Source organism: Onychostruthus taczanowskii, unplaced genomic scaffold (genome assembly GCF_017590055.1).
Source record: "Onychostruthus taczanowskii isolate IOZ18803 unplaced genomic scaffold, ASM1759005v1 scaffold65, whole genome shotgun sequence".
NCBI classification, from domain to species: domain Eukaryota; kingdom Metazoa; phylum Chordata; class Aves; order Passeriformes; family Passeridae; genus Onychostruthus; species Onychostruthus taczanowskii.
Genome location: NW_024504233.1, coordinates 4,278,715 through 4,305,598, shown reverse-complemented (window position 1 = coordinate 4,305,598; position 26,884 = coordinate 4,278,715). Strand labels below are relative to the sequence as shown.

At 44.2% G+C, this 26,884-nt stretch overlaps 1 protein-coding gene across 2 annotated transcripts in view; it reads right to left on the bottom strand.

The window, feature by feature from the left end:
* Nucleotides 1-26,884, bottom strand: part of CUNH1orf21 (chromosome unknown C1orf21 homolog) — a 106,999-nt gene that overhangs the window by 7,168 nt on the left and 72,947 nt on the right. For both annotated transcript variants that reach the window (XM_041420631.1, XM_041420632.1), the window contains exons 4-5: nt 6,645-6,721; nt 2,898-2,958 (exon numbers count right to left, since the gene is read on the bottom strand). In XM_041420631.1, coding sequence (XP_041276565.1) covers nt 2,898-2,958; nt 6,645-6,721 — 138 coding nt within the window. The remainder of the gene's footprint in view (nt 1-2,897; nt 2,959-6,644; nt 6,722-26,884) is intronic.

The window sequence follows — 26,884 nt, the reverse complement described above, 5'->3', positions numbered from 1 at the left end:
CAGACTGTTTCAATAAGGCTTTTTTTGATCTCCAGGACTCACAAACACTTCCTGCTTGCAGCTGACAAAACACCAGCCCGTGTTCTTTCCATTTCACACTCTGGCTGCAGGAGTTTTATTCCACAGAATGGCTGTGCCAGCTCCAAGCCCTCATGCAATGCTCCTGCCCCATGCTCACATGTCAGAGCTGCTGCTGGGCACTTGTGTCACAGTCATATTTTCTGGAAAAATCCCTTTGCCCAGGATTTCTCTCCTGGGAAGCTGAGAAGCCTCAAAGAAAAAGGAAAACAATATTATCTCATTTGCTTCTCCTGTGTTTTGCTGCTTTGGAATGTGGTTGGAGATTGTTTATCCACCAGGTGATTGTTTCATTGGTTTCATGTGAATTGTTTTGACTTAAGGGTCAATTACAGCCAAGCTGTGTTGGGGCTCTGGAGAGAGTCATGAGCTTTTCTTTATTATCTTTTAGCCTTCTGTCTGTATCCTTTCTGTATTCTTTAGTATAATTTCATATTCTTTAATATAATAGAGTGTCATAAAATAATAAATTAGCCTTCTGAGAACATGGAGTCAGATTTGTCATTCCTTCCTTCACCTGGGAACCCTGCAAGTACAATACACTTGGATTTGCTGACCCAGCAGCCCTGGGGATCTCAGTGGAGCTCAAGGTGTTTTGCTCCTGACTGGAGTTTCTGCAGCACAGCCCACGGAGTGTCCATCACCAATCCAACAGCCACGGTAACCATGGGAACACCACAAGGTTTGGGACCTCACCAGCCACAGGCAACACCCCCCACACATCCATAGACTTTTTCAGCTGCCACTGATACAATCCTTCTAGATGTTTGACTGCTGTCCTCCATCTCCCTGGAGAAGGGACTGAAAATGCTATTTAAGAATCAGACAAAACCCCTTATATTTTCCAATCTTTTCTGGCATTTGTGTCAACACCTAGGAAAAAAATGCGTTCTCAGCAAAGATGAATTAAAAACCCCAAAACTTCTCTAATGAAGACTGCTTCCTCAGGCATAGGAGGTCCCCAGGGAACACAAATCCCACATTCAGCTGCACATTAACTCCTGCCAATCCCATCAGCTGTCAGCAACTCAGTCTCTTTGACAGATAAACTGCAGATTTCCTCCAAACAGACAATCTCCTGATCCCCAAGATAAATTATCCCCAAGATAAATTAGCCCTGGAGATCACCTGGGAACATCTCAAAGGGGATTCAAACAGTTCCAAACACAGGAGGCAGGGTCAGCTGCACCTCAGCGTGGCAGCTGGGGAATGAGGGTGTTAGTGCCCCGCCACAGACCTCGGGAACAAAAATTAACCAAAATCCGTAATTGGATACGGCCTGATGGCATTGTCTGCTCTGCAGATAAGATACATCTTTGGAAAAATCCATTTCACTGGAGACTCTGTGCTCGACATTCTGGAAGGTGATGATGTCCAGGAAAAGCAATCTGAATATTCATGGGGTGAATGCATTTATTCAAAGGAGATACAGCTGTATTATGGAGATGTAGAAATTCTACCTTTAAAGGCATTAGGTTACATAAAATCTTACCCCTGTGAAACACTGGGTACATAAATATTCTTCTCAGGAATCTATGACTCCTCACTTTTACTCTTCCCCTTTATGCCTTCTTTTGTTTTCATAATTTTTATTTTTTAAGAGGAAAGTAACAAATGTTTTGCTTGGGACAAACAGAAGAGGCACCCACTGCAGCACTCTGACTCCTAGGAGCAGGAGTGCTGGCAAAAAAGGCAGAAGTTCAGAGCCATGCAAGTAAAAATCTCCCTTCTACTCCACAACCCAACATGACAACTTAATAGAATAGAACAGAAAAGAACAGAAGAATAGACTAGACTAGAAGTATTTCAGTTGGAGGGGACCTACAATCATCAACTGCCTGAGCACTTCAGGACTGACCAGAAATTACAGCATGTTGTTAAGGGCATTGTCCAAATGTCTCCAACACTGACAGGCCAGGGGCATCCAGCAGCTCTCTGGGAAGCCTGTTCCAGTGTCTGGCTTCCCTTTCCACAAAGGAATGCTTCCTCATGTCCAGTCTGAAACTGGGAGTACAAATTAGCACTCAGCGTACTGCTGATTAGCAATCAGTACTCAGCACAAATGAGTTCCTCGGTGTACTGCTACTGAGGAAGCAAATATTTAATATAAAGTATTCAAAAAAGATGCATGACTCCCAAACAGGCAGTGTAAAGAATAAACTGGTGTGTGAACATCAGCTCCCCCATCTCCCTCAGCCACTCCCAGTATGAGCTGTGCTCCAGCTCCTTCACTGCTGTCTCACAAAGAAGCCAAGCGTGCCATTTAAAAGCTTTCTGAAACACACCAGAGCTGCTCTCAGGACAGCTGAGATATGCAAAGAATTATTAATCCTCTTCTTCAAAACATCTCCAGCACCATTATTTCACTGGCACAGCCCTGGGGCAGGGTTACCCACACTTACAGCCACACCACCCCTTGGAGCCAGTGGCTATTTTGAGGATATTCAGCAAGAACTCCTGGGGGTATCCCAGCTACTATCCCAGCATTAACACTCCAGCTGTCTCCCAATGAGATGAAAGATCAGCTCAGCAATGACTGAAATCTCACTTTGCTCTTCACATTTACCCAGCACGGATATCCTGAACATCTGAGTTAGCCTGCCATGAATCCCAGACTGGTGACATTCCCACAAAACAAAGGATTCTCTCAGTACCTCCTGCAAGCTCTTCACCTTCCTGGTCTTCTTTGCACTTCAACTGTCTAACCAAGGAGCTGGAAGGGAAATCTTGGGCCAGACCCCTCCAGATCATGGAGAACAGAGAGAGCTGCAGCAGGCAGGTCACTGTCCTCCCCATGTCCTCACGTTACTGTGCCTTACCTTTTCAATTTTTTCATCAAGCATTCTGAAGAATTCTTGTTGGCTTTCAGAGATGTGCATGCTGGAAGGCAAAGGAACAGTGTCAATACCAACAGGATTTCTTCCATTGTGGAACAGCCCAGGGTTGTTGAGGGGCCCAGCTGTCAGCTTCCACCACTGTGGAAAATAAATCGCTTTACACTTTCATCTACAATGTCAATTTTTAATCTTTTTCCCCCCTGTTTTTTGTTTGCCCATGAAAAATCACTGCATTTAGTTCTGTGTACGTGTGCAACACTTGGGGTGGTATCTGGGATCCACATGCATCCAGAGGAGACTGTTCCCTTTTCCAGGCTGACTGCAGGACGTCGATAGCACAGAACCTCTCCCTCTGGGAGGGAGAGTGAGAGCCCCCTCTCCTTCAGGAGCTTTTCCAGGACTGCCAACCTCACCACCTCAGAATGAGACACCCACAACGTGAGGTTGAAGACTGTCCTCTTGTCCTGCCGCTTGTTATGGGGGAGAAGAGACTGACAACTGCTACAGCCTCCTGTCAGGGAGCTGTGCAGAGCCACAAGGGCCCCCCTGAGCCTCCTCCTCTCCAGGCTGAGCCCCTTTCCCAGCTCCCTCAGCCACCCCTGGTGCTCCAGCCCCTTCACTTCTACTAATTCTTCAGCACCAAGAGGCTCAGTGATTTTGCATTAGTAAAGAGGGCTGGAAAATACTCTTTTTTCATTGTTTATAAAACACTGATGGCCACACAAGACCACAGGTCCTTCCCCATGGGGAACTTGCAAGCTAAAAACACAGAAAGGATGAGGAGACAAGGGTGAGGATGGATGGCAGGTGGTATTTGGGGTGTTTATTTATGCTAGGGGAGGGCAGGCTGTATTTGGGATGTTTATTTATGCTAGGGGATGGCCAGAGCCTCCCTCCTGCAGGAGTAACCCCCTCCAGGAAGATGAGGCTGGAGCATCCTCCGGACCAGCAGCAGGGAGGAGCACTGTGCAGCTGGGGAAATGTGCCAGGGACTCCATGTGCAACACAAAAAGATGCAAAAAGGGGAGGATGGGGACCGGAGCCAGCGGTGACAATGATGCCAAACGGTCAGAAGGACACACAGCTCTTGGAGATTTTCCCCCAGCACAGAAACCTGGCTTGGCTTGCTGAATTCCCACCCATCCCCTCTTCCTCAGAGTGATCCTTTCAGCTGTAATGAGTTCATGCTCTCCCTAAGTGCCAAACAACAGGCTGCACTTCCCACAAAGCTCAGCATTGAGCCCTCCGCTATGGGCTGGATGTATACAAAGATCTGCTTATGTGGGACATAAATGGAGCTCAGTTCACACCAGGAGGGCTCAGAAATGGCATTAAAACCTAAAGCTGGTGATTCACCAGCAGGAACAATTCACCTTTCAGTGGTTGAGGGAGTTCCTGTCCCCAGATGTCTGCCTGTTCCTCAGGTTCCCACCTCCACCTCAGATGGGGAAGAGATGCTCTTTTTGGGACAGCTGACCCCATCACCTGCATATTCAGGTGCCTTGCACAGGCATTTTAGGGCAGTGCAGCCCTTTCTGAGTAGGCAAGTGCTTGAAAAATAATCTTGCCTCTACAACATCATAAATCCAGTTTCTAATAAAATGAGATAATACTGTAGTGACTCACCCCAACCATAATTCGTAAGAGAATTAAAAGAAGGCAGAGGGGAAAAAAAGACTATTGTGTAGTCATATCCCTGAAAATTCCCACAGATCTTACAGATCTGGTCTAGTGGAAGGTGTCCCTGCCCATGGCTGGGAGGTTGGGTTAGCTGATTTTTCATGTGCCAGCCCAAAGCATTGTGAGAGTTTGTGATCTGGCAGGGTAAAAGTGGTCTGAAATAACCACTTTCATTTGATGCTTCAGGCTGCTGTCACTCCCTGAGTTATAAACTTGTCCCAGGGTACTTGGTGGGTGCATTTGATCATTCAAGGTATCAGGGGGTGAGTTTGGTGATGAACAGACAGAGCAAGTGCCTGTGAGGTTGGGGCAGGGTGCAGGGGGAGCCCTGAAGGTGTGGCAGGTTCCAGGACTGGGTGTAAAGAGGAAGGACCAACCCTTCTCCCTCTGCCAAAGACCCCCACAAGGCTACTGCTGCCTCCCTACAGCCCCTGCCTGGTTTTAAAGTCCAGGGCTCTGGGTGGAAAAATCTAAATCCTCTTGCAGGGGGAAGAGCCCTCACAATCTTACTCTTCAGCTGACATCAAAATATTGTAAAATAATTGTAAAGTACCAAATTTATAATTTGGTACTTAGTCCATGTTTTGTTTAGAAGTAACATCCATGTACCAGAACAGTACTGTAACAGTACTGCATCTAATGATCTATCTATTAATCTCTGCTCTTCCAGATGAATGTGCCTTTTCCACCCAATGACACCCCACCCTGCAGTCAGAATTGTCATGGTTTTTAGATGATAAACCTTAAAAAAGAAAAAACAAATGGTACATATGTGGCCACTTTATGAACAGAAATGCTGTGGTAGGTTGGGCAAACAGCAGAGCCTTGGGCAAACACTGGGGGATCTACCCAACAACCTTATGTTACATTCTGCACCTCTCTGGGAAGTTTCCTTATTTTTGCAGGTCTGTGACAGAAATATTTATCTCTGTCAATGCAATATAAGAAATAGGCTTTTTGGTCAGTTCTGATTTCTGCAGGGACTTTTCAAATTAGAGTTTTATGAGGGAATGGAAGCCATGGCCCCGTGCAATTCCTCTGCGGTGGATGTTCCAAAAGATGACCCAATGAAAGAACAGCTCTTTTTTATCCCAGAGTAATTAACCTCATGTGAGAGCATCCTAAATACATCTCTGACCCTGCTGGAAGGACTGAGCCACAGAAATGAAGCACAGCATTGCTGAAGAGTGCTTCTACCTCCACCTCCCTCCCATGAATTTCTTTGCAAGTGCATCCAAAGCACTTGGCTTTTCCCTTTGAAAAGAGGCTAAATTACACCGTCAGCTGATTAGGAAATAACTGAAGCTTCCAGACTTGAAATAGTGTTCAAGCCAATTGATAGGCAGCAAGTTTTAAGTTAGTAAGTGTCCTGAGGGCAGGGCACAAGGAACAGCATTTCCACTGCTGTTCAAAACCCAAACCACAAACCTTCATCACTTGTTCTTCACGAACCCGATATGTGGTTCTGTGTAATCAGTTATTCCTCAGCCAATTAGTGATTAAAATGTTACACTGAGTTAGAAAAGAAATGAGTTACTACTATCAATAACCAGCTCTGCCACAAGAGGCAAATATTTCATGTAACACTGACTGACCCCAGGCAGAGCATGGGCACAGAACTGCCAACCAAGCAGCTACAGAACAACCTTCATTTTAACAACCTGACCATTCCCAGTTCCACCCTGAACAGCTGCTAATCTAAACCAGGAGCTAGCAAAAACCTCCCTGGGACTGACCCAGCTGTATTTAGGAACACTAGTGGATGTGGAGAAGTTTGTTCTGTGTAAGTTGTATAGAAAGCTGAGAAATAGCACAGGACCTTCTGTTTGGCACAACAGGATGTGTCTCACCTTTCTTCAAGTCCTGCAATCTTTGCTGTGCAAAGGAGTGGATCCTTCCCAGCCTTGGGACCTTACCTCTAGCACCCGACTCAGCACGACTTTAGGGCTGCTGGGTCATTTGATCTTTGCCTAGGCAGTAATTGTGAACCTCACAGACACTGCTTGTGTTTATTTGTATTATGATTTAAACAACAAAAACTGAACTTACTTTGCTCTGGGTTGATGTACTAATCCTGGGATCTCTTTATTAGATTTAAGTCTCGCGTTTGAACTGGCACTTTTTTCCTGAAACACACAAAAAGCACACAGCAGCATCAGTATTTATTAAGCACACAAAGGTGACAGGCATTTGTCATCAGGGTGTCACACTCGGCTGGGTCCAGGCTCAACTGAATGAGAAAAGCTCAGCAGAAATTAAATTAGAGGTAACACAAGAGATGAAATGACCCCAGGTGGGCAATCTTTAAACACCCTGGGCTCGGTGGCATGTGGAATTGCCTCTGGGTCACTGGATGAAATCCAGGGATCAAACTCCATGCTGGCTGGTAACTCTCCAGCAGTCCATGGAAAATGGAGGTTGCTCATATAAATCAATAACAACACCAGGCTCCACCTCCCCCAGAGCAAGGCAAAGCACTGGGAAGGCAGTGCCAGAGTTTCCCAGCACCCCCAGGCTGGCTCAGAGCAGAGTGGGGAAATATCAGCATCAAGGAACCGTCTGCAGGAGGAAGTGCGTGTCAGATGTGCCGGGGAAGAGCAGCAACTGCTCAGCCACGAAACTGGGCACAAGGGGCCCAAAGAAGCAAATCAGCTCTGAAGATCCCAAAAATAACAATGTGGGGCTGCTGGAGAGAGTCCAGAGAAGGCCACAGAGATGCTCCAAGGGCTGGAGCCCCTCTGCTCTGGAGACAGGCTGGGAGAGCTGGGGGAGTTCACCTGGAGAAGAGGAGGCTCCAGGGAGACATTACAGCCCTTTCCAGTGCGTAAAGGGGCTCCAGGAGAGCTGGAGAGGCACTTGGGACAAGGGATAGAGGGAAAAGACAATGGGAAATGGCTTCCCCCTGCCAGAGGGCAGGGATAAATGGGATATTGGGAAGGAATTGCTCCCTGTGAGGGTGGGCAGGCCCTGGCACAGGGTGCCCAGAGCAGCTGTGGCTGCCCCTGGATCCCTGGCAGTGCCCAAGGCCAGGCTGGACAGAGCTTGGAGCAACCTGGGACAGTGTAAGGTGTCCCTGCCCATGGCAGGGGGTGGCACTGGATGGGCTTTAAGGTTCCTTCCAAGACAAACAGATCTGTGTTTATTGACAAGAACACAAGCCTGTCCTTTGCAGAGGACCACAGCCATTAAAAACATCTTTAAAAAGGCCCGGGAAGGGAGACCTGAGAGCCAGCCCTGCTTGGTGAGGCCTCCTCATCATGTCACGAGCTTCTGTAACCCAAAACTTAGTGCACACACATTTCTGTTATCTCCAAAAGCCTTCAGAGGGATACAGCCCCTTCCAGATCTTCCCAGTGCCATGTGTTAGGGAAAGCTGCTGGGGCAGATGGGAGAGGTCTGAGTCAAATCTTAGAGCTCACCCGCTCCACAAATCGCTCTGTATTTCTTAAGCACGTCACACCCATGGCAATTTAAGAAACATAAACCCAAGAATCAGTGTTTTTGTGGGTAATTTCAGTGGTTTTATTTAGCCTTATTTAGTCTTTGAATGTCTGAATCACACAAGATTTTGGAAAGGGCTACTAAATCACTGAATAAAAAAAAAAAAAAAGGAGGCTGTCTAGCAGTTAATATTTTAATGAATAATTATACAAGGGCTGTAAACATCAACTGCCTCAGCATATTTAACACTGTTTAATGCATATCTTCTAATCCTCCTAACCAGGGAACAGTGCCTTGCATGAAAATAGCAGTGAGAGAGAAACAAGCCCTTCTTCCAGCCTTAACAAGGGTGTCTGTGTTTGCAGCCACTGCCTGCTCAGGATCCTGTGATATCACGCCAGAGCAGCAGAACAAAAAACAAAATCACTTTTTTCAAAGCATCTTCCACTCTCAACAGTGCCAGGAGGGTGTGACATGTACATGCTGTGTGTGACGAATACGTGTACACAGACACACAACCCATGAGCTCATGCCTGACTCACATGGCTGTCAAGGCAGAACCAAAAGAGAGGCATGGGTCTCAAGGAGAAGACAACAAAGCCATAAATCAGCTAAACCCCAGCCTCCTGAGCCTTCATCCTCAGATCTACCCCATGGGACGGGAAGGGGAAGGGAAGGCTCTGATCTACAGCTCCTGTGTTGGAAGCTGTGATAAATCAAGGCAGCACAAACTCAGCTTTCCACATCTCTGCTCGTGGTTTGGTGTCAGTGCAGCTCTATCAGGAGCTGAAGTCAGTCCAAACCCCAGCCTAAAGAAACTTCTGGCACTTAGAAACAAATAGACACAAGAAAATTGTATGTTGCCTTCTCACTGTGGGTCCCAGAGCAATATTCAGAATATTAACTGACACGCATGGGAAAAGAGAAATAAAATTCCTGTTTAGTTGACTTCAAGACTTCAGAGTTTACTATTTCCCTCCTGTTGCTCCTGTTAATTACCACACCTCAATCATCTATTACAATTCAGCAAAAAGTATGCTACCTTCTCCATCTGTTACTCAGCAGGAACAGACAGAAAAGGAAGAGTTAAGAGAAAAATAAAACCCAACCAGGTCTCAAATTGGCTCATTGCTTTGTTTATAAATCTTATTTACAGCAGTGGTATTTCACTGCACTGATCGAAACACTGGCTTGGATAAAAATAGATATTCAAAAATAATTCCTCCAAATGCAAACAAATACAGCATTTTTTTCCTCATAGCTTTGAAGACAAACTGACTCATCAGAAATTAATGGCTTGGCTTCTAATACTGAGCTAACAAAAACACCTTGAAATGTTTTAATGCAGTCAAATTATTCTTCCAGACTGACTTGACTTTTGGCTGAAGGGTCATTTCTTGCAGACCAACCTCATTTTCTCCCTTATTTAACATTAAGTAAGTTACCATGCACCAAAAGAACCACAACTGGTTTTAGAGGCCTAATCTGTAGCAAATTGAAAAGAATATGCAGAAGCTAGGTTTTAATCTAGCTCTGCTTATAAGGATTATTTACAATAAATGCAGTAAATGCTGCCTCACACCACAGGGTTGAAAGGAAATCCCCCAGCATGCTGCACTTGTAGAGCAGCAGTAGCAAAAAAAGGAGAGTAGTGGACATTCTATTCCACATTATTTTGCAATTAATCATTATCAAGGTAGGGCTGTCATCCAATCAAGGTGATTTCATGTGATAGATTTGTTAATTATTGTTAATTCCTCCATAAAGGATGCACCATCTCCAGGATTTCAGGGCACTAACAGATGGCAGTGACTCTGCTGCCAGATGCTATTAACACAGCAACAGCCACTACTGCCATTATAATTAAATATCTGTCAACATTTCCCTTGATGCCTCCCCTATGACAAGCCCACTTCTAGAGACATGTGAACTTCATTTGAAGTATTTTGCTTTTCTTCATAAGGCTGCCACAGATTGACTCAGGTAAGCTGCTAACAGTCCTTATAAAATAATATTCCTGATTTATATCAAGGTGACACTTTTCTTCAAAGGAGCCAACAGCACATTTAAACTGCTTTCTAGACCTGAGCAAATCATCATTAAAGTCAATTAGAGGAAAAATGAAGTATTTGTTTTCATTTTATACCATAAAACATTCTTTAAAATAATTGTATTTGAAAAGGAGGAAGCAAATGCATCAGTTAGAAATGGACTGAATGATGAGATGTTAAATTTCAATATGCCAGCCCAGCGCTTTTTAACCTCACTCAGTCATGAGCACCAGCCTCAGGTCGTAATACCTCACATGGGCTGTCTGGATCCATCAGGATAAACAAGGGAGAAGCACTGACCCATGAGATTCACTCAAGTTTCCTTGCTTTATACGTACATAAGGGCTCATTTTTTGTGCTATCCTTTAGCAGGAAGAGAGCCTCTCTTTTTTTTCTCTGTCTACCTGGAAGCAAAACCACCTGAAAACGTTATCTAGGGTAACTTTATAACAAAGGAGCAAATCAAATATGGAAAAATCTCAGATACTAGTCAAAGGAGATTATTTTTGGATGCAATTTCATCAGGGGAATCACATTAGCCCTGCCAGAATGTGTACAGGCACCCAGTCCAGAAGGGTGTCTGAAACGGAATGTTTTAATAAATATTCTTGCTGTGCCAGGTCAGCCCAGCATGAAGCAGCTGCCCATGATGCCCCACCCAGTATCTCCATCCTTAAATCCTTTTTATCCCATCATCCTTTTTATCTCCAATAAAACTCCTGTCCTGTTCTCCTATCCTGATGATAGGAGATGTCTAAAAGCTGTCTGGACTTGACCCTGGGCAGGAGGTTCCAGACAGCCCTGCTTGAGTCATGGGGCTGGACCAGATGACATCCAGAGGTCTCTTCCAACCTTATCCAGCCATTAGCTCCATGATAAAGTATAATCAGAGCCTGGAAAAACCCACTTTTGAGTAGATTTGTTGAGTTTTATCCCCAAGCAGCAGTGGGAGAGACTGAGGCCATTCAGGCATGCAAAGGGAAGGCAGCAGCAGACACAGTGCCTGGCATTCATCTTAGAAAAAACCTGATTCTGCAAAGCCAGCCAGCATCACGCAGTGAGTCTGCACTGACACAGGGAGTGTAACCCAGGCTTGGCAGGGAAAAATCCTCTGCTTTCATCAGGGATCCAAAACGTGTTCCAGAGGGCAGACCTCATCCTGAAACCAGCCACTTAATGGAGCTCCTCCTTCCCAGGGAAACTACTGGGGAATTCTGCTGTAGGAACTCCAGCTCCTGGAATGCAATATGGAAGAGAAGGATTCGTAAAGCCCAAAAAAAAAAAAAAAAAAAAAAAGGTAAAATTACTCAAAATGAGATAAAAACAGGTAAAAAAAGAGAAATGTGTACATCCTGAGCAGCTTTCTGCAGCTCACCAAAGGGCCTCCATTGCTGAGAAGATGAATGGAGGGAATGAAGAAGGGAATGCTGCTTTCAGTGTTTATTTACCAGTCATGCAAAGGGGCACACACAGTGGTGCAGTAACACAATGATAATAATTTTCAAATGCTTTTGAGATGTTAAAAACTATGAAGGGATTATTTTCAGAAGAAATTGAACACACCCTTTACACTCAACTCAAGCTGCAAGAGCTCAAAAATCATAAAAATCCAGCCAAAAATATAAAGTCAGGGAAAAAATAAAGAAGAAAACAAAGGAAGATGAAGGGAAAAGCTCCCTCTGGAGTGAGTTGCAGGACTTCTCCTGCAGTATCTAAATATAGTTCACCCTCAGCCCAAGTCAATGGCCTTTGAGCTTTGATGGAGGACATCACTGAAGAGCAGGGGATAAAAAAAGCAGGCAACTCCCTCCACTGAAGGGTTTTCACAGAGCATGTATTTACTAAGTCTGATGGCTACAACTTTCTAAACATCCTCATCATCTTTTCTCCCAGTCAATATTAGAAAGTCTGGGCTAATTAGTTACAGTAATTCCAGTTAATTCTGTCGAGTAGCAGCCAAACACCAGGGTTTTGTGTGAAAAGCAGAGATGGGAGCAGCAGCTGGCCTGAAAACAGGAAATTAGGGCAGGTAAACAGATTAAATTACAAACAAGGCACATAAATGATAAGTACTACCAATAAGTCCTGCAGGGAAACTCTTCCTTGCACCTTTCCATCCTGCTCCCTTTCAGAGCTCTGAGTTTTTATCAACCCACATGAGTCAATCCTTGGGGTTCTTTATAGCTTGGGACACTAAGGTCCAGAAAAATAAAATCTGGATCTCTATTTAAAAGTTCCTTTCTGCACACAGGCTGATAAACCTCAAGGTGTCCCCTAGAGAAAACAAGAGGTGTAATCACTAGTGAAATGCCTCTGTTGTGAAATATGAGGATTATGCTGCCCTGACAATCAGGGTTTTCTGGTTCCTTGAGTGCTCCTCCACAGCACTCCGAAAGGTCAGCCAGGACAAGAAAATGAGCACAGCAGAGATAAATAAAGCCAGGACACTCATCTCCAAAGGTGCATGAAGTTTCAGGTCACATGGGAAACTGCCTTGCTCCTGCAGCAGGAGCCCTGCCCATCCGTGTAATAAACCCAGAGAGCACGGGCAGCAGGAGAGGAAGGGACACGTCTGCAGGACTGCCAGCAGGAGGGCATTTGCAGAATGAAGATGGGGAACATCCCTCTCCTTGGCAGGAGGCTGAAAACTGCCCTTCACAGCTGTATGCCCCAGAAATCCAGGTGGCAAGGTGCCTTAGAGCACTAACAGTGGCATCAAAGGATATCCAAAATACTGCAAACAAAATGCTACGGGCAGGAAGGAGACCTGCTCTGCAGCTCTCATTAATACACCTGATCTTCAGTGGCTTGGGTACATCAGGCTGGTTCAAACTTTTATCTAGCAAATGAAAAATAGATAGAAAAACGTTTAAAACCCCATTGCTGATGACTTGGAAGACTAGGCTGACTCTTGAGGAAACCTCAGAGAACATTTGGCAACAAAAAGCACTTGGCAACCTTGCACTTCTGCAGGTATGTTGCTCTTCTGGATTGTAGAGCCACCCTAGATAACAAAACCTGGCCCAAAAATTAATTTTCTGCTTAATAAGCCTCTGTCATCAACTATTCTGTCTCTCTCGCTCAACCAGCTTTTACAAAAATACACTTATTTATAGTAAATGTAGATATTACTCATGCTCCCAGTTCTTCATGCCTGTCTCCTGAAGGCCTTTTTCCACCAAGTCCAGTAACACAGAAAGAGCTGGCAATGAGCATAAAACAACAGGACTGGGTAAAGTCTGTGAAACATTTACAGCCAGGGACAAATGGTGTGAGAGGGAGTTGGGGTGTCAGGGTATTCCTGCTCCATGGAGGCATCTTGCTGGAATGGCAGGAGGGTCATAGCACCACAGTTTTGCAGAACGTTTTACTGGGATGGTTTTTGAAGAGTTTGAGTTTTCTCACTCCAAACATAAATGAGAGAACACAGCTAGAGAAATGTAGCTGGGTCTACACATTTTCAGCAGCTATAGCAAATTCTTAAGCTGCTTTTCTAGAGCCAAAATTGGTCTTTTTCAGCCTGTTTTTGGAACATGCCCTACTTTAACCCCCTGTAAAATCAGTTTCCTGAGAGATGCCTTCACATGCAACCAAAACCTCCTGAGATCTTCCTGTGCTGTCAAAACCAAACAAGACTGATGCAGATGCACACAGATCCTCCCTCACTGCCTTAATACAACATTTGGGGTTACACTGTGGGATGGGCTCATGGAAATGATGGTGTCCACCAAACAGCCACACTGAGGGGGTGATAAAAACAGCAGTTGGTTCCCCCCATCTGCAAACAACAGCATGGTGATGGTGCTTCCTCTGGAGGCATGGAGGCCACTGGCTTTGATCTGTCAACTGCAGGTTTGGGCAGACTATGCTTATTACATTTTTCTTATTACATCCAAGCAGTTCTATAAAGTGCACTGACATTAACCAAGTCTTAACAGGGAATTTAGTAGGATACACCTAAGATGGAGCAGCTCAGCCGTGAGGGAAGGCTGAGAGAATTGGGATTGTTCAGCCTGGAGAAGAGAAGCTTCAGAGTGACCTAAATGTGGCCTCCAGTGCCTGAAGGAGCCAAAAGGAAACATGGAGAGAGACTGTCTAGAAGAAATGGAGTGCCAGGACAAGGGGGAATGGCTTCCCACTGCCAGAGGGCAGGGTTAGATGGGATATTGGGAAGGAATTCTTCCCTGGGAGGGTGCTGAGGCCCTGGCACAGGGTGCCCAGAGGAGCTGTGGCTGCCCCTGGATCCCTGGCAGTGTCTAAGGCCACGTCGAAAGGGGCTTGGAATAACCTGGGCAAGTGGAAGGTGTCCCTGGCCATGGCAGGGGTGGGATGAGATGAGCTTAAAGGTTCTTTCAACCCAAACCATTCCATGACCCTACGAAAATACTTTTTCCCCTCTTGCTCTAACCTGGGATTTACAAAGGATGGAACAAGGGAAAACAAAGTCCTTCTAGGTTTGTTGCTTACGATTAAGAGGAAAACCCGAGCTAATTAAAGATGTGGTGCAAATGAAAAGATACTGTTATGCCATAGGTAAGCAGAGTGAAATGGTAGCAAGAAATTATGAATGATGTAACCCTGAGAAGTGAGATAACAGAAAACCAGGAGTGGTGCTACTCAGCAATACAAACACATTTACTCCAGGAAGGGTTTGTGTGTTCCAAACCAGCAAGAATTCCCTACAATAAGCTCTCATTCTCCCAGCACTGTCCAAGGCTCTAATTTTGAGATTTTCAGTAATTGCAATTATGCAAATGCCATTGCTGGAACATATTTTCAATGTCTGTATTTTGCTCTTCTCAACGTCTGTTTTATTTGCATTAATTCTCAAATTTGCACCAGGCATAAGATTTAAGACCCAAGAGAATTAATAACAGCTCTTGCTACATGGCAAATTCCAGCACATCTGGGTAAAATGAGCATTTTAAAGGATGTAATAGTTGGAATATTATTAAGTATCACATATGTACTATGACACACATGAGAAACATTAGGACTGCAGGAGAAGCCTTACATCTGATCTGTGTATTTTGCACCACCTTCTCCTTGTTTTAGTTAGCAGTTACTTTTGAACAGCAGAAAGAATCATTGTTTCACAGACTACAGTGGCCTGCTCACTTACTACATTTCTAATCCCCTGCTGTGTAAGCGTGGATTTTGCCTGGATTCTCCCAATACATTTATCTGAGAGTAATACTGAGAAGAGAAACCATATACATCAGAATAGAAGACAATAATAAACGGCTTAAAATATTTATAAGCCATTTAAATCAGTAATGGAGGCTGGGGTTTAAGTGTTTATCTCCTCTAAGTTTCCTTGGAAGAAGAGCAGATAAATAAATGTAACTCTTAAGTGCTGGCAAAATGAGGCACCAATATATTTCAATGAGGATGTAGAAATATAGCTCTGATGCTCAGGGTGGTGTGGATTAGAAGATATCCAAATCAACACTGGGAGAAGAACTAGCCTAAAATACAACTACAGGCCTGGAAATACTCAAGTCCAACATTTAGGACATTAATGGTTGGATTCAATCATCTTAGAGGTATTTTCCAACCTTAGCAATTCTATGATTCTATCAGCCTAAGATGACCGGTATTTCAGAGTCCCAAAATTACTGTACGCCTGTTATAGCCTTTAATATCCACTCTGCTTTTCCATCCTCTCATCCTCTGCATCCCCTCTTCCCAAAACCACTCCTCGTAGGTGGGAGAGGACATGGAGGAGACTCAAAATGAGCTCCACCCTCCTCTTCCAGAAGGCAGCAAATCTTTCCTCCAGGAAACGCTCGGAGCCAGCCTGGGGTGGCTGTGTGCATGAGCCCAGCAATGCATGAGCCCAGCCAGGGGTGGGATTTGGTGTCAGCTCCGTTGGGAACGACCAGCCATGGAAAAGGAGACACCATGCTGTGCAAGATCAGGCAAGCAGGGATGGATCCATCGTTCACCCACAAAATTTCAATGTCTCTCTCGATCAGAACACGAAACAGCACAGTGAAACCCTACAAGATCAGTCTCCTCAGATCTTCAACTGGTATCAACCATCACAAAAGCAAGGTATTTCAAAATACCACCCAATTGCACCACCCCAGGGCATGGACCCAAACCACTTCAACAGATTTCTGTCTAACCTGTTCTCCAAACTCCCATCCCACAGGTTTTCCCAACAGTCTGTCTTTCATTTCACCACTTCCCTGAAAGTTCAAACGTTTAACCTACTACCCAGCTTTAATCCCTGCCTGATGCCTTCCTGCCTCTCTCAGGAGTCATGGAGAAAATACGATTGTTGTGCCTTTTAAAGCAACCTCTCCTATATCGGATGACTCGTTTCCTTCTGTATTTTTAGGCTAAACAAATCAACTCCTTCCATCTTCCATTACAGCTTACGTTTGCTAAGTGCCCTATTCTAGTCACTGCCCTCTGGCTCTTCCCCATCTGCCCACATCTTTCCTAACGAGCACATTTCCAATTTCAGCCACAGTATTTAAAGCCCCTCTGAAGTCAGGATGGATCACATGCATTGCCATATGTATTTTTTTTATTCCTGTTTTTAATTCATTACCTCAAACAAGCGAGGTTGACCTACAGCAGATACAGGGTGCACCTGTAAATTATGCATGCATACTCAAAAAAACCTAAGGTAAAAGAATGTTGAAGGAGAAATTAGTTAAGCTCACCTTCTCTAATGGCTACAAAACATTTGTGGTACAGCGCTGAAGATGTCTCTCACACCAAAAAAGTTGGTGGGGATGGTTTGTCTTCTTGCCTCAATGCTTGAAATATTAAACAAAACAATTTGGTGCTAACATAAATATCAGGAAGTAAAAAATCCACATGTTCTATGACTCACAGACCATCATGTCTCCTTAAAATTAACCAAAATCACATGCAACATGCAAAACAGGTGTTCTTAAATCATTTCAATTTTGCTATCTAAGCAAAACTGGCTTCCAAGTCTATAGTTGATTTCCAGCCATTTGCAGACACCAAGTTTTAACACAAGCTCTGTTTTCTTTTCAAGTGAGGTGAGTGAAAGGCAAGCACCTCTAAAATCTTAACAGGGTTGTCCCATCACAGGAACGTTGAAAAATGATGGACCAGCATGTCCCAAACAAGAAAGCTCTCTGGCTGAGTCAGAAGTGAACTCCAGTGCATGGTCATCAGCACAGTACTTACAATGAGGAGAAAACTAGAGTTTAGTGCGGAGATGTGGCCTCATTTTTCACCACAATGTTGTACTATTAGCATTCAATTACTTCCCTACACTTAATTAACTCCTTGTTGAATCTTAATGTGATAACGAGAACTTTAATTCAAACCATATACCATGTCAATGCTATGATCCTAACATCAAAAATAGATTTTATTTAAGTCACCCAAGCCCCATAATTCCTCTTCCTTTTTATAACACTGTGATTCATATAAAAGCACAGCAGATGCATCAGGACAAGAATCTTCCCTGATTGCCACTAAAAAGATTAACAAAATCTATTTTGAAATCAAAATCAGTTGGCTGTGATTAATAGATCTCACTTGTTCATCTCTCTGCAAACTGAAGAGCAGCAGAGATGGTGATCGAGGCTCTCTGGAGATCCTGTATGTATGTTCAAGTATCTGGTTAGATCATTCATTCTGACAAAACTTTCACCTTTTGAACAACCCACAGCAGAGACCCCATGATATGAATCCCTCTCTTGGCCCTTCTATGCCTCACACTTCATAAACACTCAAAACCAGACTAGAGACCTACCAAACCCGGAACATCAAGACCCAGCAAGGAGCTCACTTGACCTTCAGCAGGCTCTTCAACTCGATAAGTTGAACAACAACAACAAACAGATAATGTAACTTTACAAAGAAAACTGGAAACATCACACTTGGCACTTAGCAGCCAAACCTAACAATCTGACAAATCTCTCCTAAACTTCCCAACCTGAAGGATTGCAAAAGCAGTTTTGAAACAAACAGAGGCACAAAATGTGTGTGAGGATCATATGTTTCCTCTACCAGTGAAATGCAGAACTGCTCTAATTCCCTGACTCTTCATGAAGAGCACAACCTTCCACATCACCCAGGCTTTGGGATGTATGTCCTTAACAAAACGTGCCTAAATTCATTGCTAACAGTTTTCCTGATGTAAACTTCAACATTTTGCTCCTGGATCTGCAAAGCACTCGAAGGATCAGAGATCCCTAAACGTCCCTAAACACAGAGGTGCCTGAATCCCCTGTAGGTTAGTGGTGCACAGGCCCACTCGCTGCTCTCCTGAATCACGGCCTGCACAAGTCCTCCAGCATGTGCTGAAGATTTATCTTGCAGTTATCAAACAGGATGATAACAGGAATGACTCCATGCTGGAAGGACTTTGTTCAGAACAGCTGGGTGAGGCCTGCAGGGAGGGAAAGCTGACAGGGAAGACGGACGAACAACCCGCCCCAGGAACAGCATCCTGAGCTATTGGTAAAACTGCTGAAATAACCTTCAGCAGAGAAAGGAAGGGCGAGCAGCAGATGGGGATCACAAGATGAGGGCACATTTTATGATGTTTAAACTCCACTTAAACAACAGTGATCATCTGAGTGTAATGAGCAGAAAGAAATAGGTTCCTTTCAGCCAAGGCTCCTGTAGTCCTTTCCTCTAAATGAAGAATCACACATGGCCTGAACTTACAGCTATAAATAAGCAGGTGGTAACACTGCACTGCCCTAATTAAGTTCTAGGGTCATTAAATCCTTTCTGTTACTATGCACAGGGCTTGCTGCTTTACCTCGGCCATTGCAAGGCCTTGCCATGCGCTGCTCACCTTAGTTGCTGCCTCAAACCTGAGCTCCTACGCCCATGGACTCTCTTCTCCAGCTCTCCCACAGACTTTCCTGCTGCTTGGCAGCACCAAGTCAGTAATTTGTGACCATGGAGCCCCATGGGATGGTTCTCGGCTCTCTTCCCCATCCCCTCACTTCTGAAAGGCCACATCACACAGCTCACTCAGCAGCTGGGGTGCAAGGAACGCTCAGGATGTTGTCAAGGCTTATCTGGGAAGACAAATGCTTAGATGATTAGCTAGTTTGTTCATAATCCTCAAATTCAGAGTTTAGTTTAAGCCCCAAATTCCTGGGGCTTAAAATTGCTTTCAATTAATTTTAATACTAGGCACGTTGGGCCCTACAGCCACCCCCAGGGACACTGAGCACAGGCTCTCCTGAGCTGACCAGAAACTCTGGCCAGCATTAATAACACAGTATGTGTTCTGAGAATATTTTTCAATATCTAAAGGTATTATTTATTTTCCTCTCAGCAGGTCCCTCTCTCATTAAGAGTGCAACTTCACAGTCAGTTTGGAATCATGGAGTGGTTTGGGTTGGAAGGGACATTAAAGATCATTATGTTCCAAGCCCTGCAATGGGCAGGGACACCTTCCACTGTCCCAGACTGTCCAAGCCCTGTCCAACCTGACCTTGGACACTTCCAGGGGTGGGGCAATCACAACTCATGGCCATTTGACTGAGGTCTGACACTAAACAAAGAAGACTGCAGAGGAGAATCTGCAGATGTATCAGGAATAAGTCCTTCATTCCAAACATTCAATAAGCTGGACTTCCCAAATGAATTAGGAAAGCAAATTTTGCAGCATAATTATCTTGCTGAAAGACAAAAGGATCTTTCTAAGTGTTGTTTAAAATTCTTTAACATTGAAGTATTGATTTAAACACTGTAGAGTTACTATTTATCACAAAAACCAGAGAACAGTGAATAATTTCAAGACAAGAAAACTAATAAGATAACTAGTAATATGATTTAATTCTACATGCAGTAACTCTGCTTCTTGTTACATTTGGTCTCAGCTATCAGCCTAGTGTAAAAGCCAGCCAAGAATTCTTCAAGCCCTGCCAGAGCTACAAATACTAGCCAGAAATATTTGTCGTATCACAGCTCAGTTTCCAAAAAGTAAGATGCTGGACTTTTACAGCCAGAAAAATACAAGGTGCAAAGGACAATAAAAAATGAACTTACTTAATATTGCTGGAATGCATCAGATCAAACGAATCCAAGTACTCTTAATCCTGTAGGACTGCAGCATGACAAATACACTTCATTTAGATACTCAGCCCCCGTGAGTCAAACCAGTCTGGAAGATTCAGCCTCACAATTGCTGGATGTTACTCAATTAGCGTGAGGCAATGATTTCCAGCCCTCAGCAACCGAGGCAGCCTCCTCCTCTGGAGAGCCAGACAGCTTTACCTTGGATTAAACTGATCGATTTTTCCACTGCGTGCACAGAACAGCATCGTCAGGCAATTTGAGTTCACTGGCCACGTTATTAACGCACTTTGCTAATTTTTTCAAAGCACTCATAAAATACAAAAGCATGGTGTCTTAGAACGAGGTGTAATTGCAGCATCAGCTTCTGCAACACGTGTATCTCCAAGGAGAATGTGTTGACACAGACATGCCCTTAAGAAGTTTGGGCTTTACATTTCCTTACTGTTGGGTACAATATCTTCAGCCACAGGCAGTCCTATTCATTTCAGCCAGCCCACCTGCTGCAGTAAGCCCTGCTCCCAGGAGAAAGACACCAGCAGGAATGAGTGTCTCTCAAGGAAACCTCTTTGCTGTGTAACTCAAAACCCAGATATTCAGTAACACTAGTCAAGGTAAATCCCATGTACAAACCTAACAAATTAGGAAAACATTAGGAATCCTATTTATTCATCTTGGATCAGGAAAAAATTAGGAGCAAATCCAAATTCTGCATCTTGGCTCAGTCACAGGTGTGCAGATGCCCAGTCTCCAAGCCAGGAAAGCTGCTCTAAGATCTTGTTTTCACCCACCCTACTGTAAAGCGTCAGCAATGCTCAGCTGTCCAACTAGAATATTTACCTATTTAAATGCCCTGAAAACTGTCAACGACTGGAATCAGGAAAGTTCTTCAGATGAGTTCATGTGTAAATATATTGAAGGCACTGACTCTGGAAGAAATTTAACGCAGGATTTGTGTACTATTTTAAAGAGGATGAGAAAACCCTTCTCCAAGCTCATCTTGACATAATATAATGATGTCAAAAGTTCACTACTTACATGTCTGTGCTAATTGATCAGAGTGGCTGAGTCTAAGCTGTGACTAATACCAAAGTGCAAAGCTGGCTGAGAAGAAGGTACTTTACAATGGAACATTGTTTAAATGGAGGAATACATCAAGTAGGATTTTGCTGGTATCTGTCCTGGAGCTGGATTTTCACTAGGGACTGGGATGATGAATAATAATGAACTGGAGACTACAATTGCTTTCCAAAACCCCAGAGAGCACCAAGGCAGGAAAGGCTCCGTTTTGCAGGATTCAAAGTTATCTTGACAACTTGGAGAGATGTTCTGTAAAAGTCAGGATATCATTCAAACAAGGCCCAAGTCCTAGGTAGTACACTAGCAGAAATAACCAAGAGGATACAATAACACATTGATATATCAATAATAAAATAACCAACATGGAAGCACTAGCTTATGCAGTAGCTATGCTGGACAGGATCTAGAAGCTTGCTGGACACCAGCCATCAGTATCCTGCTCTGGCAACCAAGCCAAGCCTCATCCTGATGCATCTAGAAGCTGGGATGGCTGCAGAATGAGTGACTTGGCTACAGGCACCAGGAAGGTGTCAAAGAACAAGAACGACAATGGCTCCACATGAACTGGAGAAAACACTCCATGAACTAGAGCTCCTCAGCCTCCAAGGTGACAGCAGTGAGACACAATGTTCTCCTGCTCTCCACACCTACCACCACCCCAAGGACCAACAAATGGATCAGCAACATGGGGATGTGGATGGCAAAGTGTTTAACTAACACTGTGGTAGCAGAGCTCCAGCCCTTGCGCTGTATTCTTCACAATCCCAACATGCCTTCCCTCCTCTATCAATCCTGTTCCTAGCTATCAATCCTATTTCATGCATTCTCGATCCTTTTCCTAGTCCTCTCCTACAACTTTGCTCCTGACAACTTCTTTATTCAGGCAATGAGCTTGAAGCAAGAGCAGAGTAATTATTTGGTATCTCCCACCCCAGTGATAAGTTCCTCTAAACTCAATTAATCACGAAGAACCGCTGGCAGCTCCCTATTTGCCAGCAAGATACACCAAAGTAATAAGTGATTTCACATTCTGCTTTTGAAGGCAAGCTATTAAATTCACATACTGTATTACTTTAATCAAGAATAGTTAATTAAGCTGTTCCCCTGATATGAATTTTTATCATTCTGCACCAGCCATACATTACATTTTTACGACTGAGTCCGGGCCCATGATGCATGTTTGCAATCTGTCTTTCCAAATTAATCTGTCACCACTTGTAAACTCAAAGTGGATCCAGTACATTCAGTCTCAAAGGTAACTGGGCTGAGTTTGGGGACACTGGGGACTGGAGGGTGAGGGATGCTAAAACACCACTCCACAAAAGGGTTTCAATGAATTACAAGCCACCCACCACGACACAAAACACATTGTTAATATTTTAGTCTGTTTGCCTTGTTTTATTTCCTTAAGTGAACTCGGCTTCATGCTCTATGCTACTGTTCATAAAATCAATTCAATAACTTATATGCTCATAGTAATCATCAGCACCCATAATGCAGGAGTCATAAGTGCAGGCCATAAAGCAATGGAGACCTGGAGTGTCAGGTTATTAAAAGCATTAACATATGATATGAATCTAAGTCTAAATTTATTACAAGCAAAAACCCCTCCATAACTTTCTGTTCCCAGAGCTTAAGGACAGGCTAATAACACAATGTTTTTCTAGAAAAACAGACTTCAAACACAGCAGCCAAGGAGCTAGATATGGATCTCTTATATTTTAAAAGTACTCACAGAAGTAGAATAGCAAAAAGAAAAAAAAAAATGACATCACTATCTGGAAATGTGACTTAATCATAAGAAAATAGGTTTATGAAGTAAAAAAGTGAACAAAATGAAAACTTGGACAAGTTTTTCAAATATTAACTGGGAATACTCTGTTATTATGCTGGGAGAATCAGCTGGAATTTACCCCCAGGAAAATAAGGAACATAGAGAAGATGTGTCATACCATCTAGCCTTTTGTGAATCTGTGCCATCAAGTCAAGCCAAGCCTTCCATAATCCCATCCAACCACTTTTACTTAGGTTTTCTACAAGGCAGACTGATGAGGTTGATGTGAACTGGCTCTTTTCACGCCTCACAATTTTACATATTTTTTAAGGCAACACAACCAAAGGAGGCAGTTTAACACGGGACTACTGGATCCCCAGCTCCATCAAGAACCCACTGAGCTGGCCCTGGCAAAGCCCCTGTCAATGGAGACACAAGGAGAAGCACATCAGGGTACTTGTGTCACTTATCTTTCAACGAAGATAGAAAAAACCAACTATATATTTTTTATTTTAGTGAGAAATCAAGTACAGCCAGAAAAACAATTACCAAAACCCAAGCAGGCCCACAAGGAATATACAAGTCTACTCCATGAGCCCTTGAATTGGCTCTTGGGCCTTCTATGTATTTTTCCCATTTAAGAGATTTGTTTAGATAAACTCACAAATATGGATATTTACACAGCATGACAGAATGGTGTATTTAGAGATGTTAAGTAGAGGAACATTCTTTCAGGCCCATCATAAAATGAAAGCATGCCAAACTTTAACTAAAGAAACATGTTCTAACACCGAGAAACTTTTTATAATTAATCCTCGTCTTAAATCATCTCAGAGAGAGTTATGAGTCTAATTACCGTCAGTTGAGAAATTGCTCATGTTACCGAAATGGCTGAAACCAGACCCTGGCTAACAGACAATCTGAATCCCTCCCATCCCATGACCAATTTACAGCTAAGCCCTGACTCACTGCATTAAGTCCGAAAATATTTCTCGGCATTAGCGACAGCTCATTGCGGGAGGAACGACGGACACGGGCGTGGGGGGAAAAAATCCCCTCCAAACTCCACTGCTTCACAGAAGGGATGAAGATAATACATTGCTAAAATAGCCCTTTTTTTGATGTTGTGATTTTTTTTTTTTTAAGATCAGCAGGGCTATTCTTAGAGGAGTTACATGGTGTGCAGGTTGCAGCGAGCGGAGGCTTGGCCGGTGGCCAGCCCTGGCTGGGTTTGCTGCGAGGCTGAGCGATGCCTTAGCTCGGGAAGAGATTTCTGCTTGCTTTTCTAATGAAGAAGAGGAAAAGAGGATGCAGAGAACTCCACACACAACCAGCTAAGAACGAGCTGTACTCTGGAAAGATGTGCCACCGTCTCCTCGCTGTCACCCAAGGCCTGTTTCAGTGCTGAATGTTTTCTCCAGGAAGGAAATGAGTGTAAACACTTCAGAGGCAGCATTCCCATACGGATGTTATTCTTTGGAAGAGCTGGGCAGGATGCAGTGACTTAGAGAGCCAGGAGATCTCCAGCAGCAACAAATCCCACAAATATACAAGCTGCTAAACTTGTGAATGCAGCCAAGCCCTTGCAAAAAAAAAGTAAGGCACGTTTTGACCTTGACTCACTCTTAGACACTGTGAAGCAACTTGAAGCTGGTTATTCCAGAGCCTCACCAGTCAGCTGAAATGGCTGAGATTTCCTATGCCTAGCTCAGGTGATTGCTTGTCTAAGGAAATGAGCTCTCCAACTCTACAAAGAAGTTGCTGATGCCAGAGAAGCTGCTGACAGAGAAGCTGCTGACACTTGGAAGTGCCCAAGGCCAGGTTAGACAGGGCTTGGAGCAAACTGGGATAGCAGAAGGTGTCCCTGCCCATGGCAGGGGGTGGGACTATCCAATCTTTAAGGTCCCTTCCCACCCAAACCAGTCTGTGATTCCATGATTCCCTGAAAAGGAAAGGGTAATGTGGCAAACCCACAGCATTTCAGCAGAAGTGCCACATTACCAGCATTGCTCCAACCACAACATCCTCTGTGTTCCACCACACCTGAAAGCCAAATCTGTCCCTCTTCCCTCGCACAGCAGCTTTGTTTCTTTGAAAGGCTAAAGGAAAGGAGAAAACCAAGGGAAAAGGGCAGCCTGATGGCACTCCCTCCCAAACTGTCCCTCCCCACCATGAAGACCAACATCCAAATGTCCACGGAATCACAGAGTTTGGGTTGGAAGGCACCTTCAAATCCATCTCATTCCACCCCTGCCATGGGCAGGGACACCTTCCACTGTCCCAGGGTGCTCTAATTCCCATCCAACATGGCCTTGGACATTTCCAGGGATCCAGGGGCAGCCAAAGCTTTTCTGGGCAACCTGTGCCAGGAGGAATTTCTTCCAAATATCCAATCCAACTCTGCCCTCTGGCAGTTTAAGGCTATTCCCCCTCCGTTCTGTCAGTCCAGACCCTAGTGCCAGGTCTCTCTCTCTTGTAGGCCCATACTGGGGGAAGAGGACAGCACAACACCCCTGAGTCACAGAACTTTCCCTGAACTAGGCTGTGCCTTTGTTTTTAACATCCTGGGCTCTGCAAACTCCCCCCAGCTCATTGTCCTGGAAGTACAAGGATTTTGGAATAAAAGTACTCGTTTGGATGAAATTCTGGGGAAGAATTGGTAATATGTGAGCCCATTCTTGCTGTGTTTGCAGGCAGAGCAGCTGTTCTGATTCCCAACACTTGCCTTCAGGTGCTGCTGCAATAAGAACTACATCTAAATACATATACACACACACAAAATTATAATATGATTACCTTATTAAGAAGCACTGGCTTTATGTTCCCATGCAGAGATTATCTGTTGGCTTAATTTTTTTTTAAAGCTGCCAGTCTTTGATGGTATCCCATGGAAAGATTACATATTAGATAGAGCAGCACATGGTCCACACAGACCTAATGTGGGAGATGAAAGCAGAGCACCCAGAGCTCTGTTTGAGCTCCAACACTGCTTCTTCCAGGAGCAAGGAACAAACAATTTAAAGAAAAAAAAAAAAAAAAACCACCAAAAAATAACTATTTTCTTCTCAGTGAGAACAAACATGAAACTGCATATTAACTTAGGCCAGTATTACTTTGGTATCTGTGTAAACCACTGCTTTCCATCAGAAATTATTCATTAATTATTCAGCAGATTTTTTAACATACCTACGTGTAATTCCAAACTCTGTACACACAAGAGTCTGAATTATCTGCTCAGCTTTTTCAGAATATTGAAGTACTTGCCTTTACTGGCATAAACTTATTTGCATAGAGATTTTCTTTCCATCCCTGACTTTTTCTTACTTAAAAAAAAAATCCTGAACTCTTGAATGTCATACTCTTGCATTGTTTCCCCTCCTCCCAGTCCAATTTCTTACTCTTCTTTCCACCAGCTGAAATGCAGGAATCCCTTCCAACACACATTTGAGTCTCCCAGCTGCCTGCAGAGCAGCTGTCTTGGCTATCCACAAAATCAAAGGGAAACAACCAAAGTCCAAAAGCTCAATTATAGTGAAAAACAGACGAGGCTGAGCTCCTTCCAGCCCTGGTGCAGGAATACACAATGCAGAAGGATGGATACACTCACTGTGTATTCCTGGAGGTGGCTGAAGCACTTCTAGTTCAGCTAGAGGCAGCCCAGCTCCTTTTTCCTGGGGGAGCTGCACACCCATCCTGCTTCAATCCACCACCAGGGATAAATCCCCCTCCTGGGTCACCCACCTGCTCCCTGAGGGTCACACAGAGCCCTGGGCAGGCTGTGGGTGAGGCTGTGTGCCCTTCCCAGAGCTCCCAAAACGCATCCTGAGTTCACACCAGCTCCTGGGAAACCTGGATCTGCCAATCCTGTCACCCTGAGCACACAGCAATTAAGGCTAAAGGGCTAA